Here is a 21,117-nt window from a genome sequence, read left to right on the forward strand (position 1 = left end):
GAGATGACGATCGTGACGGACGCATCCCTTACGGGATGGGGAGCTCATGCCAACGAGTTGACAGTCGGCGGTCGTCTCCGTCGGAGTCCAGACTCCATATCAGTCTGTTGGAGCTGAGGGCCGTCAGGCTAGCCCTGAAGGCTTTCCTGCCGACTGTGCAAGGAAAGTGTCCTGATCCTGACGGACAACACGGTGGCCATGCACTACCTCAACAAAAAGGGGGTGGGCAGGGTCACTTCCTCTGTGCAGGGAGGCGATGCAGCTCAAGTTCTGGGCCATCCAGCAGGAAGTTTTGATCTCGGCTGTTCATCTGGCCGGAGACGACAACGAGACGGCGGATGCTCTGAGCAGGCAGAGCACGATCTCTCACGAGTAGGAGCTGGCTCAGGAGATTCTCCTGGAGATCTTCACCCTTTGGGGGACCCCCTCAAGTGGATCTCTTCGCCTCCAGCGTCAACCGGAAGTGCGAAAGGTTCTGCTCGCGGGAATTTCCTCCAAAAGGAGCCTTAGGAGACGCGTTCGTGGTGGAGTGGTCAATCCCACTGCTGTACACGTTTCCTGCAGTCCCTGTCATCCCGCAAGTACTGCAGAGGTTACGGAGGTTCGGTTCCCAGATGATCCTCATTGATCCGGCGTGGGCCCGCAGGACGTGGTACCCGGACCTTCTCGACTTGTCCATCTGCCCTCCACGTCTTCCCTACCGAGACGAGCAGCTCTCACGGGAGGGGGGTCAGGTTCTCCATCCAGAGGTCAGATCCCTCAACCTTCACGCTTGGCTTCTGAAAGGTTGAGGTATAAGGATTGGGGCCTCCCTGAAGACGTGTTGGAGGTGTTGCTCTCGGCCAGTCGGCCGGCAAAGTCTCTGTACCGTTGGCATAAATTCTGCGACTGGTGCAGAGTTAAGAATGTAGATCCTTTTGAATGTGACATTGCCATGGTTCTGTCTTTTTTGCTTTCTTTGGCCCAGAGGGGCTTGCAAGTGGGTACCATTAAAGGTTACCTGGCGGCGCTGTCCATATTTAAGCGCTCGTCTGAAGAATGTTCCTATTTTAAGATTCCTTTAATTTCTCAGTTTTTGAAAGGGCTCACTAATGTGTTCCCTCCGTCACCTTTTCTGGTGCCCGGTTGGGATTTGAACCTTGTTAAGTTTCTAATGGGTGCTCCGTTTGAGCCTTTGCATTCTTGCCCTTTGAGACTGTTTACTCTTAAGGACCCAATCCCCTCGAAGAACAAGTAACTCTCTTACCTGGTAACTTTCTGTCGATGGGATGGTCCGACGTATTCCATATCGCTCCCTCCCTATCTTCCCCGCTTCATAATTTCTTATGCGATTGCAACTTACGTTTCCGCAAGGCCTTGTGTGTCTGACTGGCAGAAGACTGGTGTCACACGTTCTGGGGGGAAAAAACTACAACTGAGGCTACGGGCGTCGTGCGTCCTACTTATCACATCGGGTGACTTCGGAGGAGGTCCTCGGGGCGGCGCATCGACGTAGGATGCAGACGCCGAAAAGTTTCTGAAGCAGCACAGCTGTGGTGATTACTGTCAAAGATATGGAATATGTCGTCGGACCATCCCATCGAAAGAACGTTACCAGGTAAGAGTAACTTGTTCTATTTTAGGATGGCACCAGGCAGACCAAGGTTAGTAAAACCCAAAGTACATTTATGAAGAATGCTAGACAGCTATTCAAGGTAGATAAAACCCAAGGCAGATTTATTCTAGACACGCTATACAGGAGGTCGGGGAAGCAAGACCCAATTGGTAAACTTACACCCTTATAATTCTGAATGAAATAGTTAAGTGAAGCCAGCAGCATTACTTTTGTGAAGTGGGGACAATACACGGGTGAGTAAAATCCATATATATATATATATATATATATTTCTGAGGCTTGTGGAATCTGCTTAGATCACATGCTGTGCATGCTGTGCATAGGCCGACATCTAGTGGAAGCTGCGGAGTATTACAGTTTGTTTTTCGAAAGTCGAAAATGGGCGTCGACACAGGCGTGCCAGTAATACTATCCCTAGTGTGACGTCCACTGTACCCAAGATCCCTCACGCGTGTAGGATCCTCAGATTGTTTTTTTCCGCCATACTGGTCGGAAGCATCTTGCGGAGTTCCCTGGCCTTAGCCATACTTTTGCTGTTATTATAATTTTAATTCTTATTCATTCCCTTCCCCACCCCAACGTCGACCCTCAACCTCGACGACGGCTGGAGAAGTCATCGACCGTCGACTGCTGCACGACGGATCTGGGCCTCGGTAGGCCGCTGGCCTCGGCCCGGGCCTAGTAGGCCGCTGGCCTCGGCCCTTACAAGTAGGGAGAGTGGGGGGTGGTACATACTCTTCACTCTTGATATATAGTTACATTTATATATATTCCTACACTTAGCAGCCCGCTGCCTTAAGGTGCGTATGGAGGGTACCCCTTTTCAATTCTGCCCCAAGTGCAATCGCAAATACCCTTGGGTCGACAGGCACGCCACGTGCAATCTCTGCTTGCCGAGGGATCACCCCGAAGCGAACTGCAGAGCGTGTAGTAGGTTTAAACCTAAGACACTTAAGGACCGTTCGACAAAGCGTTGGGCCCACCACGCCAGGCAGGAGGCCATGGCAGCGGAGGGCGCCTTCAGCGATGGCAGCGACGCCGTACTTTCGGACGGCGAGGGCATTACGGCGTCGAAAGACAGCCGACGAGCGCAGGTCCCCGACCTCGGAAGGTCGTCCGGCAAGGCGGCTATGGGGAAGACCCCCGGCGACGCAAGCGCTACACACCTAACACACACTAAACACACTAAGACCAACCGGACCTCGACGACGTCGACTTCCCGGAAAGAGGCACAAAAAGAACGGTCCGACTCGGTGTCCTCTGGGCGCTCTCGATCGAGATCGCCTCACGACGCAAGGCAATCATCCACTCTTGCCAAGAGTGCCTCGCTACACACACTAACGGAAGTTCGATCGTCGGGAGACGAAGACGACTTCCACCCCCAGGCCGCGCTCCAAGATACCGAGACCGCGGTTTACACCAGTGAGGCCCCACGCCCGAAGCACACAGATACCTTTCCAGACCCTCGACGCCAGGCGTCGAAAGTCTCTGGGGCCCCCAAGGGACAGGGAAAACATTTTTCCACGCACGGAGAAGGGGGGAAACAGCGGAAAGCACAGCCTTCCACCCCTGTAAAGCCTAAGCAGACAAGCAAACACAAGTCTACCCTTGAAAATAAATCACCTGCTAAAGTAATACCCTGTTCCAGGGAATGGTCCAGTGAAGACATAGACAGGGTTATGTCTAGGATGTCTTCCTTGGCTGATTTTTATGATAAGAACCCAGAACACTTTCTTTCATATAACCCTCAAGGGGCCACACCCTCAGGCTCCTCCTATCCTATCCCGCTAAGTAAAAAGCCCCGGGTCGAAAGACCTGAACCCTTCGAGGTTCAGCCTTACTCCACTCCATATTCTACTCCACTCCCCAGTTATCAGGGACAAGTTTTCCCTGAAGAGGACCAGGAGTTTGCAATTATGGAAGAACGAACCGGGACAGATTACTATGCAGAGGATGAGGACCTGGAGGAGGGAGAAGATGAGCAGGAAATTTACAGAGTAGATTCCCCAGTACAAAGCGAAGCCCCAGTTACTGACTCTCCAGTTGATAACCAGCCCTCCTTAACGAGGTTCTCGCTCGAGCAGCGGAACACTTCCACATCGACACCCACGGTGTACAGGAGGAAAGGGACTTCGCGGAGGAGTTTGTAGGAGAGAGAAGACCGGTCGCTCAGACCATCCCTATCCTCAAATCCATCCAACGAAGAATAGATCCTTCCCTGGTGAATCCTAACCTCACCAGAGCTGTCAACCCCAGAATTGAAAAGATTTTCCGGGCAGCCCAGTCTGACCCTCTGTATATAAAGGGACATCTTAAACCAGATTCCCTAGTGGTGACCAACACTAGAAAGAGGGCTGGCACGCCCTTATCTTCATCAGAAGCTCCTCCCGACAAGGAGAGCAAAAAACTTTACGGGTTTGGCAGAAAGGTAGCCTCAACGTCCGCCTACCAAGCAAGGATTGCGAATTCCACCACCCTGTTGGCTAGTTACAATTGCCATCAATGGGAAGAAGTCGCGGCGCTCATTGCCTCTGCTCCAGAACCGTTAAAGGGCCAGCTGGCTCGGATCTCGGCAGAGGGGAGAGCCGTGTCTGGTTGCATTTTAAAAGCAACTTTCGACGCCGCTGACAACGCAGGGAGATTGATAGCAGAAGGTACTGTTATCAAGAGACATGCGTGGTTACGGCAGTCGGGATTCAAGACAGAAACCCAGGCTTCTTTAATAGACAAGCCAGTGGAACCCGACCTATTGTTTGGGAAAGCGGTCGAAGACGCACTTAAAAATGCCAAAGATGAATATGAGACTCTCAAATCCCTTGGCCAGCTTACCAACAAACCCCCTAACCAGAGGGGGAACAATAATTTTCGTCGCCCACGCGGCCAAAATTCACAAAGAGGCAACTATGCCCAGGGACAAGGTACACAATGGAATAACAACCAGCAGTCTACCCAGAGTTACGGCAGGGGTAACAAGAGAGGTCGTGGAAGAGGCAGAGGCAGCCCCAACAAGGGCGGTGGCACGCCTCCACCAAAACAGTGACGCTCAGTTCAGGGTCCCTTGCCACGCAACCCCAGTAGGGGGACGCATTTCCACCTTCACCCAGGCTTGGGAAGGGATCACCTCAGACAGATGGGTGCTGTCAACAGTATCCGCAGGATATTGTATAGAACTACTGCAGCGTCCCCGGAATCATCCTCCACGACAAAGAGTGCACTCCCTAGAGCATCAAAGGATCCTTCTCGAGGAGATCGCCATTCTGCTAGAAAAGGACGCGATAGAACTCGTCCCAGGACACCAGGTAAACAAGGGTATCTATTCAACTTACTTCCTTGTGCCAAAGAAAGATTTGACAATGCGCCCAGTATTGGACTTACGGCCTGCCAACAAATATGTCAAGCCCCAAAAATTCCGTATGACCACGCTACAAGAGGTAATCCCCCTCCTAAAAAAGGGGGATTACATGGCAACCTTGGATATGAAAGATGCTTATTTTCATATTTCCATGCTCCCAGCGCACAAAAAGTACTTGCGCTTCAAGGTGGACAGTCGCCACTACCAATTCAAGGTACTGCCCTTCGGGATAGCTTCAGCACCAAGGGTATTCACCAAGGTACTGGCGGTGGCGGCTGCACACCTACGCAGGGAAGCAATCCCGGTGTACCCTTATCTGGACGACTGGCTCATAACGGGGGAAACCCCAGGAATTTGCAGGTCAAACATTCAGAGGACTATCGACCTCCTCCACGAATTAGGCTTCTCCATCAACGAGAAAAAGTCAAGTCTGGTGCCAAGCACCTCAAAACAGTTTCTAGGAGCTATCCTAGATACTCAGAAAGGATTGACCTTCCCTTCGGAAGAGAGAATTCGGAATATACTTCTGCAAATTCCGCATTATCAGTCAGGTCAACAGATAACAGTACGCAAAGCTATGCGGTTACTGGGCATGATGGCGTCATGCATTTACCTGGTCCCCCACGCGCGTCTGCGCATGCGTCCCATGCAGGAATGGTTGGCGAAACAGTGGTCTCAGGCAAGTGGTCATTGGGACGATCTAGTGGTCGTTTCGCCAACACTCGTACAGAGCCTACACTGGTGGACAAGAGAGAATCTCGCAAAGGGGAAACCCTTTTACGATCCCGAAGTACAAGCCGTGGTGACTACAGATGCATGCCTGACTGGGTGGGGAGCTCACCATCTCCACCACACAGCTCAGGGTCTCTGGTCTCACTCAGTAGCCAAGAACCACATCAATCTGCTAGAGCTTCTGGCAGTATTCCGAGCGCTAAGGGCGTTCGAGCCCCATCTACTGAACTTGTCGGTGCAGATCAGGACGGACAGCACGACAGCCATGTTCTATCTGAACAAGCAAGGGGGGACTCGTTCGCCAAATCTGTCCAAGCTTGCCCAGAAAATATGGATATGGGCACTCAGACGGAACATCTTCCTGTCATCGCAACATGTTCCAGGGGAGCTCAATTCCCTAGCGGATGCTCTAAGCAGAAACTCCCTCCCAGAAGAACACGAATGGGTCCTTCACAGAGACGTAGTAGAAGATCTCTTCTCTCAGTGGGGTTTCCCCACTATAGACCTATTCGCCACAAGCGAAAACAAACAATGCCCAGGATTTGCATCCAGGTTCCCCCAGCTGGACTCCCAAGGGAATGCCCTGTGGATGAACTGGTCAGGGATGTTTGCGTACGCTTTTCCACCAACTCCTCTCATCAGGAAGGTGGTGTACAAGATGAACAAGGAATCTATGACGCTCATCCTAGTTGCTCCCATGTGGGCGAGACAACCATGGTTTCCACACCTACGCAGGATGGCGGTGTGCGAACCCATCAGACTCCCAGCCTGGTACAACCTACTGTCCCAGCAACAGGGTCAAACAGTGCATCAGGAACCCAACTCTATGAACCTAGCAGCATGGCTCCTGAAGTCATAGAGTTTGGACATCTCAAATTACCACAGAGGTGTATGGACATTCTAAAGGAGTCCAGGAAACCAAATACAAGGCACTGTTACTTTGATAAGTGGAAAAGATTCGTTATCTGGTGCCAGAATAAACAAATCAACCCGGTTGATTGCACTCCTTCCAACGTTGTGACATACATGCTCCACCTGCTGGATGCAGGGTTGGTTTTTAACTCGCTGAAAGTACACCTGGCAGCCCTCTCGGCTTACACCACATCCCATAACAAGGTCTCGTGGTGGAAAGTACCAGTGGTTAAAGCCTTCATGGAAGGAGTAAAGAGACTTCACCCTCCTATTTCGAACCCACCGCCAGGATGGGACCTCAACGTGGTGCTAGCTAAGCTCATGGGACCCCCATTCGAACCCATGCATAAAAGTAGTCTCAAACACCTGACTTATAAAACGGCCTTCTTAGTAGCCATTACCTCCATAAGAAGGGTCAGTGAAATTCAGGCTCTGTCAGTGCAGGATCCTTTCTTTACTATCCACAAGGACAAACTGGTTTTACGCACACACCCTAGGTTCTCACCTAAATTCATATCCAAGTTCCATGTAAACCAGTCCATCGAGCTTCCGGCTTTCTTCCAGAACCCGCAAAGCTCGGCTGAGGTGAAACTACACACCCTAGATGTGCGTAGGGCGGTCCTATACTATGTAAATAAAACCAGACCGCTAAGGAAAACAGATCAACTGTTTGTCTCCGTAGCTACAGGCAGAGAGGGGGATCGCGTCTCTAAGGGCGCTATCTCGAAGTGGATTATCAACTGTATACAGCTGTGTTACTCTCTTTCTGACAAGACTCTGCCTTTTACGCCAAGGGCCCACTCTACTAGAGGCATTGGTGCCACTCTGGCTTTCATTGCAAATGTTCCCCTCGACACCATTTGCAAAGCGGCTACTTGGAGCTCTACTCACACTTTTACTCAGCATTACTGCATTGACACTCATTCCAAGACAGATACACAAGTGGGACAAGCGGTTCTAAGACACCTGTTTGCTCATGACCCTTCTCACATCCCACCTCCTTCTTCTGGTACTGCTCGCTAATCTATGCACAGCATGTGATCTAAGCAGATTCCACAAGCCTCAGAAGGGATACATTACTCACCGTAATCGTATTTCTGATGCTTGTATCTGCTTAGATTCACATGCGACCCACCCTTCCTCCCCTCCGAGAGAAGGCGCATGATTGCTTGTAGTCTTACCTTTTCTGTCTATCTGCTTGGATTATCTGTACTCACGCTACTCCTCATGCTTCCTCATGTCAGAAAAAATACAATCTGAGGATCCTACACGCGTGAGGGATCTTGGGTACAGTGGACGTCACACTAGGGATAGTATTACTGGCACGCCTGTGTCGACGCCCATTTTCGACTTTCGAAAAACAAACTGTAATACTCCGCAGCTTCCACTAGATGTCGGCCTATGCACAGCATGCACAGCATGTGAATCTAAGCAGATACAAGCATCAGAAATACGATTACGGTGAGTAATGTATCCCATATATATATATATATATATATATATATATATATATATATATATATATATATATATAATTTTTTTTTTTTTTTAAAGAATGGCAAAACACATTTAAAGGATAGTAAAAACTTGTAAATGCTCATATTTCAGAGGGACGGTTACCAACCAACTCTTTCGACTTTTAAACCGTCTTTTCAAGGCAGAATCCTTTTCTTATCCAGTCCTTAGTCTATGGCATGAGTTCTCTTGGAGACGGAAGAGGGACCCTAGTGATCTAGGTGCCAGCTGTAGGCAGTGAGAGATGGGGTTCTGTTGCAGGGAAGGTCTGAGTTCCTTAGGAATTCTCTTCAGACCAGTATTTCCTTCTAGAGTTAGTTGGGGTCCAGGGACTTCAGTAAAGACACTCTAGCTGGATTCCAGCAATGGGCCTGGATGAGCACTCCCAATCACATGATTTGTCCCAAAGCTTTACAGGAATCGCAAACAGCTTAAGGTAAGTAATACCCTAGCCAACACAGTACCTCGGCACATAAGAGCAGCAGGATTTTTTCAGGATCTGCTGCTAAAATCCCAGTCGATGAATTCCATGTGAATACCGATGACAGGACACTGGAAGGGAATTTGCAGCCATGATCAACAGTGAAGACTCCAGGGAAGGGTTTCTTCACTTCTGGATGTGGTTCTGTGGTTTTGGTGCCCTTTTCAGGAGCCAGGAGAAGACTGATCAGCGCTGGTCGGATTCCTGTCGTTAATCTAGTCCAGCACTCTGGTGGGACTTCAAGGACTCAAGCCGCGTCTACGGAGAGCTACGGGAGGCCATTAACATTTCGGTCTGATTCTCACTTCTGAAGACCATGCACCACACTGTGGCTTGAGATCCCAGGGTATTGCAGCCCACAAGGTCGGTGCACAATGTGGGATGTCTCACAATGCAGGTCCTCTTGAGCCTAGTGGATCTCAGTTGGTTCTGGATCAGGGTTGTCGTCATTGGGACCCCCATGTCGATTGTAAGGAAGGCTTACAGCAGGCTCTTGTTGGCCAACAGGCTCATTGGTCGCTGGAAATCGCTACAGCTGTCGTGTAACGCTCACCTGATATCAACGGGGGCGCCACTCTGATTGGACCACTTCCGACCTCGAACCCTCTTCCTTGGACTCTCGTTCGGCCGAGGACCGGGTCTTGCTTTATTGTATGGTGTGCACTCCGTCCTGCTTCTATTTGCAGGGGTGCGTTGTTGGATGGGTGCGTCGCAACCTAGTTGCCTCACTAGTGCGGGCCCTCTGAGTCCAGACCTGCTGCGACTTCAGTTTGTCCAGGTAACACTACTGGTTTGGCAGTCTTGTCCTTTACTTTGCAATTTCCCCAATTAATGTTTCTTCTTCTTCCTTTGGTGCAGGAAGAGTTCTAGTGGTGCTGTGATGCTTGGGGCTGCGCACGAGATGGTGAGTGAAAGCGCGCGGCGCCATGTGTCTTTTCTTATGCTGACCTGTTTTGTCTTCCTTGCAGGCCGCTGCGATGTCTCCGAAAGGATGCTGCTGAGGCGATGGAGCGCAGTGAGTAAAGCGTAGCCAGCGCCGCCTTGTTGATCTTTTGTGTGCTAATCAGTGTTTCTTCTCTTGCAGGTCGTTCTTAAGGCCCGAAGTGGACGTGGGCCGAGGGCGATTTAAACCCAGGTAAGCGTGCGATATTTCGATCATTTCCAGTATTGGGGAATAAACGTACTAATGCTTTTTTTTTCATTCGTTCGTTGCCAGGTTACGGCTTCTTCAAGATCAAGGGAACATTGCCAAGATGGAAGATTCTCAGGACCCAGGAGCGGAGGACAGGAGCAGGATTCACTCACAAGTAAGTGTAGACTAACAGTGTTCTTGTTCTTGCAGGTAACCGGCTCCGGAATACTGGTGAAGATCCGAGCTGAACGTGGTGAGCGTTTCGCTGCCAAGTGCAGAGTAACGCAAAGTGCGTTTCTCAGTCTGGGCATGGCTTATAGCCCCCAGGTATCCCAGGTCTAGGTCTGACCACACCTAAAAGACTAGACCGCATAGCTCGGTTCTAGGACTGAGCTATGCGGGGCATCCATGTTGTGCCAAGGGCTATTGCCAAGCCCAGTTCTCAAGTTCTTTTGCTTCACACATGAGCCTGACGCCAAAGGTGCCAGTTGTGGATTAAATCCTTCTGTTTCATTAGTCTGGGTGGGAAGAGTTATGGAGAAAGTTCATTTCTATGCCAATTACCTTTAACCTTAGACCCCCAGCTGGACTCTAAACCTTTTAATTTTTACTCCTGAGTGGGACTTTTCCTTACCTTCTTTTTTTTTTTTTTTTTTTGTCTCCTGGCTAGGGTTTTCCGTTTCTTACTGTTTAATGGAGTCTGATTATCTCCATAGGCATCTGCTCTTTGCGTTGACACACAGCACCATTTGTGCCATGCCACTGCAAATAGGGTGCTGGGAGTGGCAAAGCAAAATTAAACGTATCTAGTTTACCAGACTCCATAAAACAGTCAAAATAAAAATCCTATTTGCAGAAAAAGCAGTGTTAAAAAGTTCCACTCAGGAGTTTAAAATCCAAAAAAGTCAGAGTCCACCAAAAATGCTGGGCGGGGGTCTCTTGGGTTAAAAGGAATTGGCAAAGAAACTGAAAATTCTTCCCAACAGATATCCCTTTTCGATATTCGAAAAAAAGATGTAATACTTCGTGATTACCACTAGATGTCAGACTATATGCACAGCATGTGAATCTAAGCAGATACAACCATCAGAAATAAGATTACGGTGAGTAATGTGTCTTACTACCAATGGGGCCGCTTACCTTGAATTACATACTGCCATTCTAACAGTCTACTAATGTGGTTTTACTTAACTTTAACTGCATACTGCTATTATAAATAAGGTTTACCTTGGTTCACATACCATAAGTATTGTTTGTTTTAATAAATGTGCATGACTTATTATAGTACTTACCTTTTAATAAAGACTTCTGTTTACCGATGTGTATAAATAAACCATTATTTTTACAATGCATCAGTGTATGTTTCTTTGGACCATATGTATGCTACAAGTTCTTTGTACTGCTCTACAGCGCACTCTCCCCCTGGATATGAGTGTGGCTGTTCTGTCATTGCTACCAAATATATCGGCTGGTACAGCTTTATATTAAGATTTGGAGTTTCTGTATTGCCCAAGAACTGTCTTGACACCAAAAGTGAATGGGGTTCCATATGAAACTATGAAAGGAAAGTTGCCTAAAGAAACAGTTTTGTAACTGTGATCACTGCTGGTTTAGTAACGTGGCGGAGTGGCAATTGTAGCCATTACTCATCCCTGTATTCCTCCAGCACAGTAGTTATTTTGTTGCAGGAGTTCTAAGGAATCTTAAGGCAAAGCACAAAAAGGCCATTCTGTCAGGCTTTAGGTTAAGTCTGGCTGGGAGGGGAATACAATCCAAAACCCAGAAAAGCAAACCAAGTGCAGGGAGCTATCTAATCGGGTAAAAGGTAACCTTCCACATAATAGTGGCCCATGGGGAACATTACATGGAGTTATTCTCCAGTGGTGCCTTCGTTGGTTAATCACTGGTAAAATCAGGGCGTAGGAATGCAACCTTTGCATCTCAACATGTTTTGGGATTACTTGTTATGATTCTGCACTTTTTTGTCTCGGCTGTTTAGGCGTGTAAGGAGTTGCCTTTTATCTGGAGAGGCAAAGGTGGCCAGCTTCCAGAGTAGGAAAGGGGTTGCAAAGGTTTAGTCTAGGATGTTTGGCCTAGCAAGTTGAAACGGTCAAGGTCTGCACTTATTCATTCCCTTCCTGTGCCTTTCATCTGCTGCCACAGATGGCTCTTTTGTGGTCCTAGCAGCAGGCTTACTGCTGTCACCAAATGACCTAAAAACACATCCACTGGTTAAAGGAGCGTGTTTGCCATGGGGGTAAAGGAGCGTGTTTGGCATGGGGGTGGGGACAGGTGCAAGAGGCAAAGTCCATGAGGAGAGACTTTTACCTGACTGGGTTAAAGCATTGCCCTGGCACAGCTCATGTAGAGCATTGGAAATTTCTTGCACATGTTGTGGCCTTCATCAAATTAGAGCCTCCTGCTTATGTATACTAAACACTAGCGATCAGAATGTGGTTTTTGTTCTAAATGAAGAATTGTTCTAGGCTTATCTGATTGGTTAACATTTGAGTGCAACAGATTTTCAAACTCCTGTGACCAGTGGATGTTGCCTCAATATCATAGCTCCATGTTCACCATTAAGTATTACTTATTCCCGTGGTTGGCAGGTGTTGCTGGGATGCATACCCTGATGTGCGACTGATTTCCTGTCTGTTAGTCCTGCCTGACATTTGTGTCTTTCTGTCTTAGTTGGTGAGGATAGCCAAGGTTTTGGGAACAGAGGATCTGTATGACTACATCGACAAGTACAACATAGAACTGGACCCACGTTTTAATGATATTTTGGGCAGGTAAGTGGTAATATTGTCCATATGATGAAGCTGCTGATCAACGTTCCCCGACTACCGTACTGACTAGGCAAGGTTTTCTGGTTTGTGTTTTCTGACCTAGTGTTTCCAACGGTTTGGGAAAAAAAATGGTTGCCATTTTGACACCAAACCCACTTCCTAATTAATCGATACCTGGCCCTGATACATTTTTAATGTTCTATCAATTATGTGGTTAGTGATGCCATTTTCTTTCGGATGTTGCAGGGGGGAAAGGTGGAATACTATACCAAGATGCGAGCATGGCTCCTAGAAACATGGGCTGAGGCTTCATGGAGCTGTTTGCTGTATTGGTCTGATTTGTTACATCTGTCATTGTTGGTATATACTGCTGGCTTGTGTCACACCACCTTGTGAGGGACATCTGGTGCGCCCATTTAATGTATACCTGCATATTTTCAGATATGTAGGCTACATCATCCCTGGAGTATGATTGTCCAGTTTGTGGTAGACCCTACAGCTTAGAAATTGATCTCTTGCTATTCCACTGATCTGGACAGAGGTCAGCATCACTGGGTGCTGGGTTCACTGGGTGCAATTAGTCCTGTATATTGTGTGGACTAAATATGTGCAACAATGAGCAAGATAGATTTAGTATTGGGCCTCCAGTTTGATACCTCTTAGCTGTGATTTCTTACAGACACTCTAGGAAGCGATGGGAGCGTTTTGTTCATAGTGAGAACCAGCACCTAGTCAGTACGGAAGCCCTGGATTTCCTGGACAAACTACTTCGATATGATCACCAGGCACGCCTGACGGCAAGAGAGGCCATGGATCACCCTTACTTCTGTGAGTTCTGCCATGATCGAAGTCCATAAGTACACTTTACACTCGTGAAAAATGGGGGAGGTGGGTTTAAACCATCTTTTACCGGATTTCACCTCTTGTATTTCTTAATAGATCCCATTGTGAAGGACCAGGCCCGAATGGGTTCCACCAACATGCCCAGCGGCAGCACCCCTGTCAGCAATGCCAGTATGATGCCAGGTGAGTCTATGAAGGGGATGCTACAACACTATGAATTTCCAGACATGTGGTCATTGGAAGCTTTGGGTTCGACCACTAATCTTTCATGAACTGTTTATTTTTAGCAGATCTGAGTTTTCTGTAATGAAACTAAAGTTTGTGGTAGGAAAGCACCTTCGGTCATAGGGGTTGGGAGGGCGGCGGAGTGCACGCTATGGGAAAGGATCTTGACTTCATGACCATCTGACTCTGCTTTCTGAGTTCTTTCATGTCCTCCTTTCCAGCTAGGATTTTCACCCTGAATGTACTGTGTAGGAATAGTGAGCTCACTGTTGGGAAGCAATTTATCTAGTGATTATTAGTTTAGATAATCAATGTTTTGTTTTTTTGTTTTTTAAAGTGGTTTGGTCTAACCTTATAGTATGTGCTTATTAGTTTAATAGTGTTTAATCTCTAGGTCAAACTTCATGTACTCTCTCTTCTTTGAGTAAGTATACATCTATAGGGTAACAGTGAACCATATGGAGCATAATTAGATCTAAACCAGTGGGTACCAATCTATCAACTCTCGAGCGCATTTGGCATGGATCCAGCAGGCCCCATGGTAGGACTGATTTTCTATACTCTGTCCTGGTGGACAGATGTATAGAAGGTTAACCTATATTGTGACGGGGACAACTCTGGGGAGCTGTAGCAAAACAAGTTCAAGGTAGTAACGAGGGTCTAGGCTAAGTCTCAAGAGGTGGTGAGCTTGTAAAGGGTCCCCAATGAATACACACCATGCAGATTACACTTAGTATGTATAAAATGTATTTATGGCCAAATACCACTGACTACTAATGGGTATAAATATCACATCAATAATAGATTACATATATACAGTCACTGGTTGAGGGCATAATACAAATCAAACCCCCTCTAAAAGAAAGTACAGATTAGATTATGCACTACAGGACCACAGAATTAACCTTAACTTGAACTCATTCCCCAAGTTGGCTGGGATTTTATGCCCAAAAGTTCAGAGGTGGTCTGCCACCATTTGTGATGCAGGAAAAAATGAAGGTAGGGTCTCTGGGGTCCAGTGAGCCATTCCAAGGGTTGGAGGACAATATACTCTAAAAGAAGTGTCCCCAACTTTTGCAATGCTTGCACCAGCAAGCTAAGTAAAGTAAAAGTTAGGGACACTTTTAAAGGGAGTTTAGTGGCAGGTAAGAACCACTGTAACTTACCCCACCCCGTACTCCAATTCTTCCCTCACTTGCCCGGGTCAGACTTTCCCACCCATTGCATGTCCCCTTGATGCTAGGACTCTGACATTTCACTGAGTAAGTCGTGTAGGACAAACTAAGGATCCCCCAAGTTCCAGGTCGCAACTCGTAACGGAGACGTCTGCAGCACGGTAGCCGAAACTGGGAGCTAGTCAGCCGCAGGGCGGTCCCAGGGCACTTCCGAAGGTTTTTCTTCGCAGGGTGCCGAGCAGACTTCAGGAATGGATGTTCCCTCAACTCCAAGGGTCACAGCTCCTTCGCAGGACTGTTATATTTATTTATACAGCGCACGTACACCCAAGGGCATCTTGGCGCTAAAGCGGAGGGACAGCGGCAGATCAAGGCTAGGGTAAAATATCCCCAGTGCTATGGAGGGGAGTCTTTCCTTGGTCACCTGAACATTTTTTCACTACAGCTCCCATAATCCTTAGACTGCATTAGCAATGTAATTGGTTTCACCTGAAAAGCAAGGCAACACAGCCTCCCTGAAGAGTGTTGGGACATGAAAGCACTAGGAGGAGAACAGCAGCAGAAATGCAGCAGAAGGGATCCAACCCAGTGAATAGGACACTTTTGGGATTTAACCCAGTTGTATATTTTTTCTTTCTTCGGGTAGTATATTGGCCAGGAATTGGAGTGCGTGCCTCACCCACCTTTTTTTACATTTAGTCTAGGACCAAACAAAATGTACCCCCATTGTATTGTATTTGGTTATTTATATAGCGCTCTTTCCTCACTTGTGTGGCCTTGATGCGCTTTTCTTCCTCGTTTGGAACGCCCTCGGTGACTGTAGTTAATGTGGTGGAAAATTATGGGGAGTTTAGCTTGGGAGATGCATGTATGCATGTTACCTGTCTAGGACTTGGGTGGCTGGAAAGGCTGACTAAGCAGCCCAAAGAGGTCAGGCACATGGGTGGGCGAATGTTGAAGGTTTGCGATAGATTGCTATTGTTGAGAGAAGTGTCTGTGACCAGCTATACAGAGTTCCTTTCGGGTGGTAGTCGCTGTATGCTAGTAGCAGAGGTGTTGAGGTTAGTCGGGTGTTTCAGTCTAGCCGGCTATATGTGATGCTAGACCAGATGTGCTTACCCATAGCAGCAGTCTATCGTGCATGGATGATTTGCTGTGCCTTCCGCCTGTGTCCACTCTGGTGGTGTGAGCTATACGTACCCGAAACATCGAGATTGTTCAGCTGGGGCTATCTTTGTCCAGTGCAGCAGAGTTAACGGGCCTAGATTTGAGAGTCCTATACCAGTGAGGCTTGGGCTTCAGTGTAGTAGGTTTAACAATATAATATGGAAAGATGGAGCCTACACAATCATTTGGGAGTCCTGTATAGTGGGAGAGAGGCTTAGGTTTCACCATATAATTAACAGAGATGGAGGCTAGGTTTCACAATGCAGTAAGTTTCAGCATGTAAAAAACAGATGGAGGCTACACCTAGATTTAATGTCTTAACACGTGCTAGGCAAAGTGCATTGTGCTCTGCCCCAATGCTCCCTTGAGGTACCCTCTACTAAGCACCCTGCCAATGTTGGTCACGGAGAGGTTTCAGTTTATGGCCACATCCTCTAGTCGGGGATTGCCTGCAGTGAAACACCTGCCTCCTCTCACGCTTGGCCCTAACAGTTTGGCCGTGTAGCTGTCTGCTGAGACTCCGGCGGTGGACAGGATTAAGGAGAAGTGATGGATACTTGCAGGACATGCTTTAGAATGTATGTGGTTGTGGAGGCTGTTACTATAACCTCTGCCACACCCACCGGGGGATACTTATTCTCCTCCCACCTCTTCACACACCCCACCTCCATTTCAGTTGGGTCGCTCTTTCGGCTACGATGCGAATCATTGACCAGTGGGCTGTCCGGATCTGTTTGAGGTGCGGAGCGGAAGGGACAAACCCTCCGTGCTCAGGCTCTTACCGTCCTGCCACCAGTCCGGCTCCAGTCTCAGATCTTGGTCTTGAGCTTAGTCACACGGTAGGTGGGTTGGCCAGTCCATGTCTGGCGCAGCCTTTACGGTCCTGCCGCGATCTGCGAGGAGCTGCTGACCCTCTGCTTCGTGATGAGGGTGCTGGTTTTGAGGGCTTCTCCCAGGCAGCACAAAACAGGGAAAGCAGACTCTCTCCACTAGCAAAGAGCACACTGCTGACACCGTTCTTATTGCATTTTACTTGTGCACTTTAGCGTTTACTGCAAATGGCTATTAAAGGTAGTTTGCACCCTAAGATGGCCGTGTTACAAGATTTATCGCCATGTCTTCGGCCTTAATGTAGTTTGTCCTTCTGCCTGCCTGCACAGGTCAGGAACTCCTGCATAAGGTCAAGCTGCTGCTCTCACTGGCTAGTTAGCGCTCACGTGTGTGTGTGTGTGTGTGTGTGTGTGTGTGTGTGTACACCCGGGTGAGGGGTCCGCCATGGTCTGCTCCCAGTCCACACCCTTTGGTGCCACGGAGTCTGCTGTTGGGTGGATGTGAAACCAGTAGTTGTCCCTGATTGGACAACTATTGGCTGTTTGTGGGGGATCCTTTCCATTGGTGGGCCCCTGATCTGGCTATGAGGATGACTCCTGCAGACATTCCTCAGATCTAGGTTTGAATCCTACAGAGAGGAGCGGACCACCAGCGGACAAGTTCTTCAGTGGACCAGCATCCCCTCCAATCGCTGGCCCTGTGAAGCCTTGCTCCTGTGCAAGATCTCAAGACCCTTTTCGGTGCTTCAGTTCTTGGACTAGTGGGACCAATTAATGTGGACACCTACTCGAGGTTTGTTGGGCAAGATTGTGTGCAGTATCCTTTGGAAGACTACTGCAACCTTGCCCTCCTGGCAATAGGAACCCAACCTTTGTTAGAAGTCTGTATTACACAGGTTGGTAGTGTGACTGAGCAGCAAGGCCCATCTCAAGAGGGGCCAATGTGAGCAGTAAGGTTGTAACCGTTTCATAGTGACAGTTATTCAAATAAACACTTGCACTCAAGGTTTCTTGATTAAACAATTTAACAGTCAGTTATGAGCCTTCTTCAGAAGGGAGCAAAACATGTAGCAATTATAATACACTTCAAAACACACTTAGTTTCTCTAAATCAGATGATACCCATAGGGGATGGCACAGACACTTCCTACACCCTCAGGTGACTTACATAGCTAGGACACTGTGGACATTTACTTATCACTGGTACATTTTAGAGCAATACTGAGTTTGGTGTGAAGGTTAGCTATGGGAATAAAACAAAGGTTAACAAATTATTTATACATGTGTAAGTACTTTAAAACCTTCCAATGTCAAGTAAATGTAACACTTTCCTGGGGGAAAGTTAAAGGCACAGTCAGAGGTAAGAAGAGTCTCTCAGGGAGCCAGGACAGCCAATGTTGGGGGAGCTGAAGATATTCTTTGGAGGTAAGTAAAAGTCTTGCACAATGTTTTTAGAAAGGTTTGTAGAAATAAGATTCACTTGAAGGGCCACAAGCTCTGAGCCTTGTGAGGGGCAAAGCTGAAAGCAACTCTGCAAGGGCAACCAAGACAAGTCTCAACAGAGCAAGTAAGGCTACACAACAAGAGGTAAGTCCTCTTGGGTTTACAGTACCTTTGGCTAGACAAAATGGTTCCAGCTGGCTTTTGTTCCTGTACAGCTCTGCAGATCATGGTGTTCCTGGACCTTAGTCGTGGGGACGAGGGGGAGGACGCCTGGGGACTCCTGGACTGCAATGGGAAGGTCAGCAGCAGCAATGGGCAAACTTCAATTCAGCAGCACTTCACGGTTTCAGCTCGAGTCTGACTGCAAATAGCAACACTGCAGTTCTCCGATACCACTTCAGACTTTCCTTGCATCTGAGGTCCAGCACTCTGAGGTGGCTCAGGCTTGGTCAGTCCAGCTTCAGGGAACTCCGGAGGATCTTCCTGGCGCTCAGGTCCAACTTAAAAGCCATCCACTCTATTTGGTGTTACTCCCTCTGGCACTTCGGTTCCAGCAGTAGTGGAAGTACAGCCAGCTCTGAGAAGATGTCCAAACAAGTTCACTTTGGGGTTAATTCGTCCCACCAACCCAAAGAGAAGTCATCCTTGCAGGGCTTCTCTAGTCAAACGAATTCGGAGCTCCAGCACAGCAGCAGGGCTTCACCGGGCAAACCACCGGTCCAGGAGTTTCAGCATGCATCTCAAAATTGGTACATGAGAAACTAGACATGGGGATACTAAGTAACCCCTCCAGCACCCTATGGTAAGATGGCATGTGTGCTGGGTCTAGTAAGTTACAAAATGTAAGTAAAGTCAATTTCACTTCACTGCTCTTGGAAACAGTAGTTTCACCAAGAGAATGCATTTAAACCTTTGGGAAATCTAAGACTTCCCTGTGCCACTGCACTGAAGTTGCTGGGTGTCACAATGCAAAGATGCCTATGGAGTTTGTCAGACTAAACCGTTAAAAAGTCTCAATCACAGAAAAATACATGAGTGGGAAACATTCGTAAGTGTTCTTGCACTGCCCGGTGGACTGACCAGCTACCTCGCCAGAGATGTTGCTGTTCCGCTTTCAAACCCGGGAATTTGTTGATCGCCAGCTTCACCTTTCTAGAGCATGAGTGATCTTGGAGGCGTCGGAGGGACCCTAGTGGTCTACTGTTTGGGAAAACTCCCCCAAGTCCTCTGGATTGTATGACTTCACAAAACTATACCAATGGTTTGTAGATAACCAAATCTTAGTATTTGTCGGTACTACTCATGGAACCTTGGTAGTGGCAGAGCCATAAGGGGAAGATCTGAGTTGTAGGTAATTACACTGAACCTAGTTAGTAATGCACGTCAAAAACACTCAAATGTATATTAAAGTAGATTTATTTACACAAGAATCGCCTTTAAATACTTTGTAAAATAAACCAAAACATTTGAATACTTTAGGTTACTTTTCAAAGGCCAATGCTTAGTTTGTAGTTGCTCGCTGTTTCATTACGATCTAAAGCTGTAACAAATGTTCTAGCTTATTGGAAACGTGCACTCGCAAAACTTCGCAGCAATACAGTAAAGATATTTACTCCTCATACACATACTGACTTCGGACTTGCTGTGTGACGAAGTTCCAAAACCCAACCATAGCTAAAGGCAGTTATGGAGAGGGCTTAAAGTCTTGACAAGCAGCAGAATACGAAATGTTCTGGATACTTTAGAGTCTCTAGTCTTTAAGATGTAGCAAAATAAACCAATGCTGGAGTCCCTCTTAGGGACTCGCTAAAGTGGCACGAGCAGCAGCTTGAGCATGGGGAAAGATGGGGGGGGGGGTACCCTGGACACATTTATGTGCACTCCCGATGCTCTGGGGCGACTTCAGATCAAGGTAAGCAATACCCTTTTCCCCACAGTACCTTATGTGACTGGACTCTCCTTTCTGTGGCAGCGCTGAACCAGACCTGGATTCCTTGTTCTGATGACAAAAGGAAGGTCAATGGATGGGGTCTCTGAGCAGCAGTATCTAGGGAGGACCTCTGACACAGCTTTCTGCAACTTCTCTGGTCACGCAGCCATTTTGAGCCTTTTCTGCAGCACCGACAAAGGATGTGATTTGCCCGGACAATCTTTGGTTGCTGAACTCCTGCACTCTGGTGGGACTTGGACGCTTCTGATTGTGTCTCTGGAGGTTCACCTGCAGCTCAGCAGAGACTGGCATGATTCAGCCTTTCCACAACGATGCGCTTCAATTGGGTCAGAGGTCCCCTGGTATTGTGGTTCTGCAGCTCTGGAGAGGCACAGCTCCTTGGGTGATGGCTCTGATATAAGTTCATCTTGGGACTCGTTCCCACCAGTCAAAGGGAAGGAGTCCTCTTAGAAGTTCCTCTGTTGCACAGAAGACTGTCGGGACAGCAGCGGTCGCTTCATGGTGTTGCAAAGGGTCTGCAGGTCTCTCTGGTAGTCTTTTTCAGTTACTTCAGTCTCCAGTTGTCGACTTGATCGCACCCCCCATCCCCTCCCCACCACTTCCTGCCTGACCAGACCAACTGAAGCCTAGACAGGGACACCAACAGGTTCTTGCCAAAAGCAAAACACTCACACAGGCCTCCCCCTCCCAGGACGTTGGAAGAAGGGCTGACAAAAAAGCCTGTGATAGAATATTACGCAGTAGTTGGTAGAACACGTCCACTGCCACCAGTCATAATTATAGGGTTGTCTGTGACAAGGTCGTCACAGGAGCAGAGAGAAGGGGAATACCAAGTATCCCCTTGGCACTCCACATAAGGTGGTGTGCCAATCTCTCAAAGTTTTAGGAGATGCTAAGTATCTTTGTCCTTAGTAACTGTAGTTAGGATATAGAAAACAATCTCAATGGAGAACCC

General features: G+C 47.9%; 1 protein-coding gene across 2 annotated transcripts in view; it reads left to right on the forward strand.

Moving 5' to 3' along the window:
- CSNK2A1 (casein kinase 2 alpha 1) overlaps positions 1-21,117 on the forward strand; it is a 373,872-nt gene that overhangs the window by 345,368 nt on the left and 7,387 nt on the right. For both annotated transcript variants that reach the window (XM_069650948.1, XM_069650949.1), the window contains exons 10-12: positions 12,431-12,531; positions 13,208-13,356; positions 13,468-13,554. In XM_069650948.1, the coding sequence (XP_069507049.1) occupies positions 12,431-12,531; positions 13,208-13,356; positions 13,468-13,554 (337 nt within the window). The remainder of the gene's footprint in view (positions 1-12,430; positions 12,532-13,207; positions 13,357-13,467; positions 13,555-21,117) is intronic.

The sequence above is a fragment of the Ambystoma mexicanum genome, chromosome 3p, assembly GCF_040938575.1.
Source record: "Ambystoma mexicanum isolate Mex_15411 chromosome 3p, UKY_AmexF1_1, whole genome shotgun sequence".
Lineage (NCBI taxonomy): Eukaryota > Metazoa > Chordata > Amphibia > Caudata > Ambystomatidae > Ambystoma > Ambystoma mexicanum.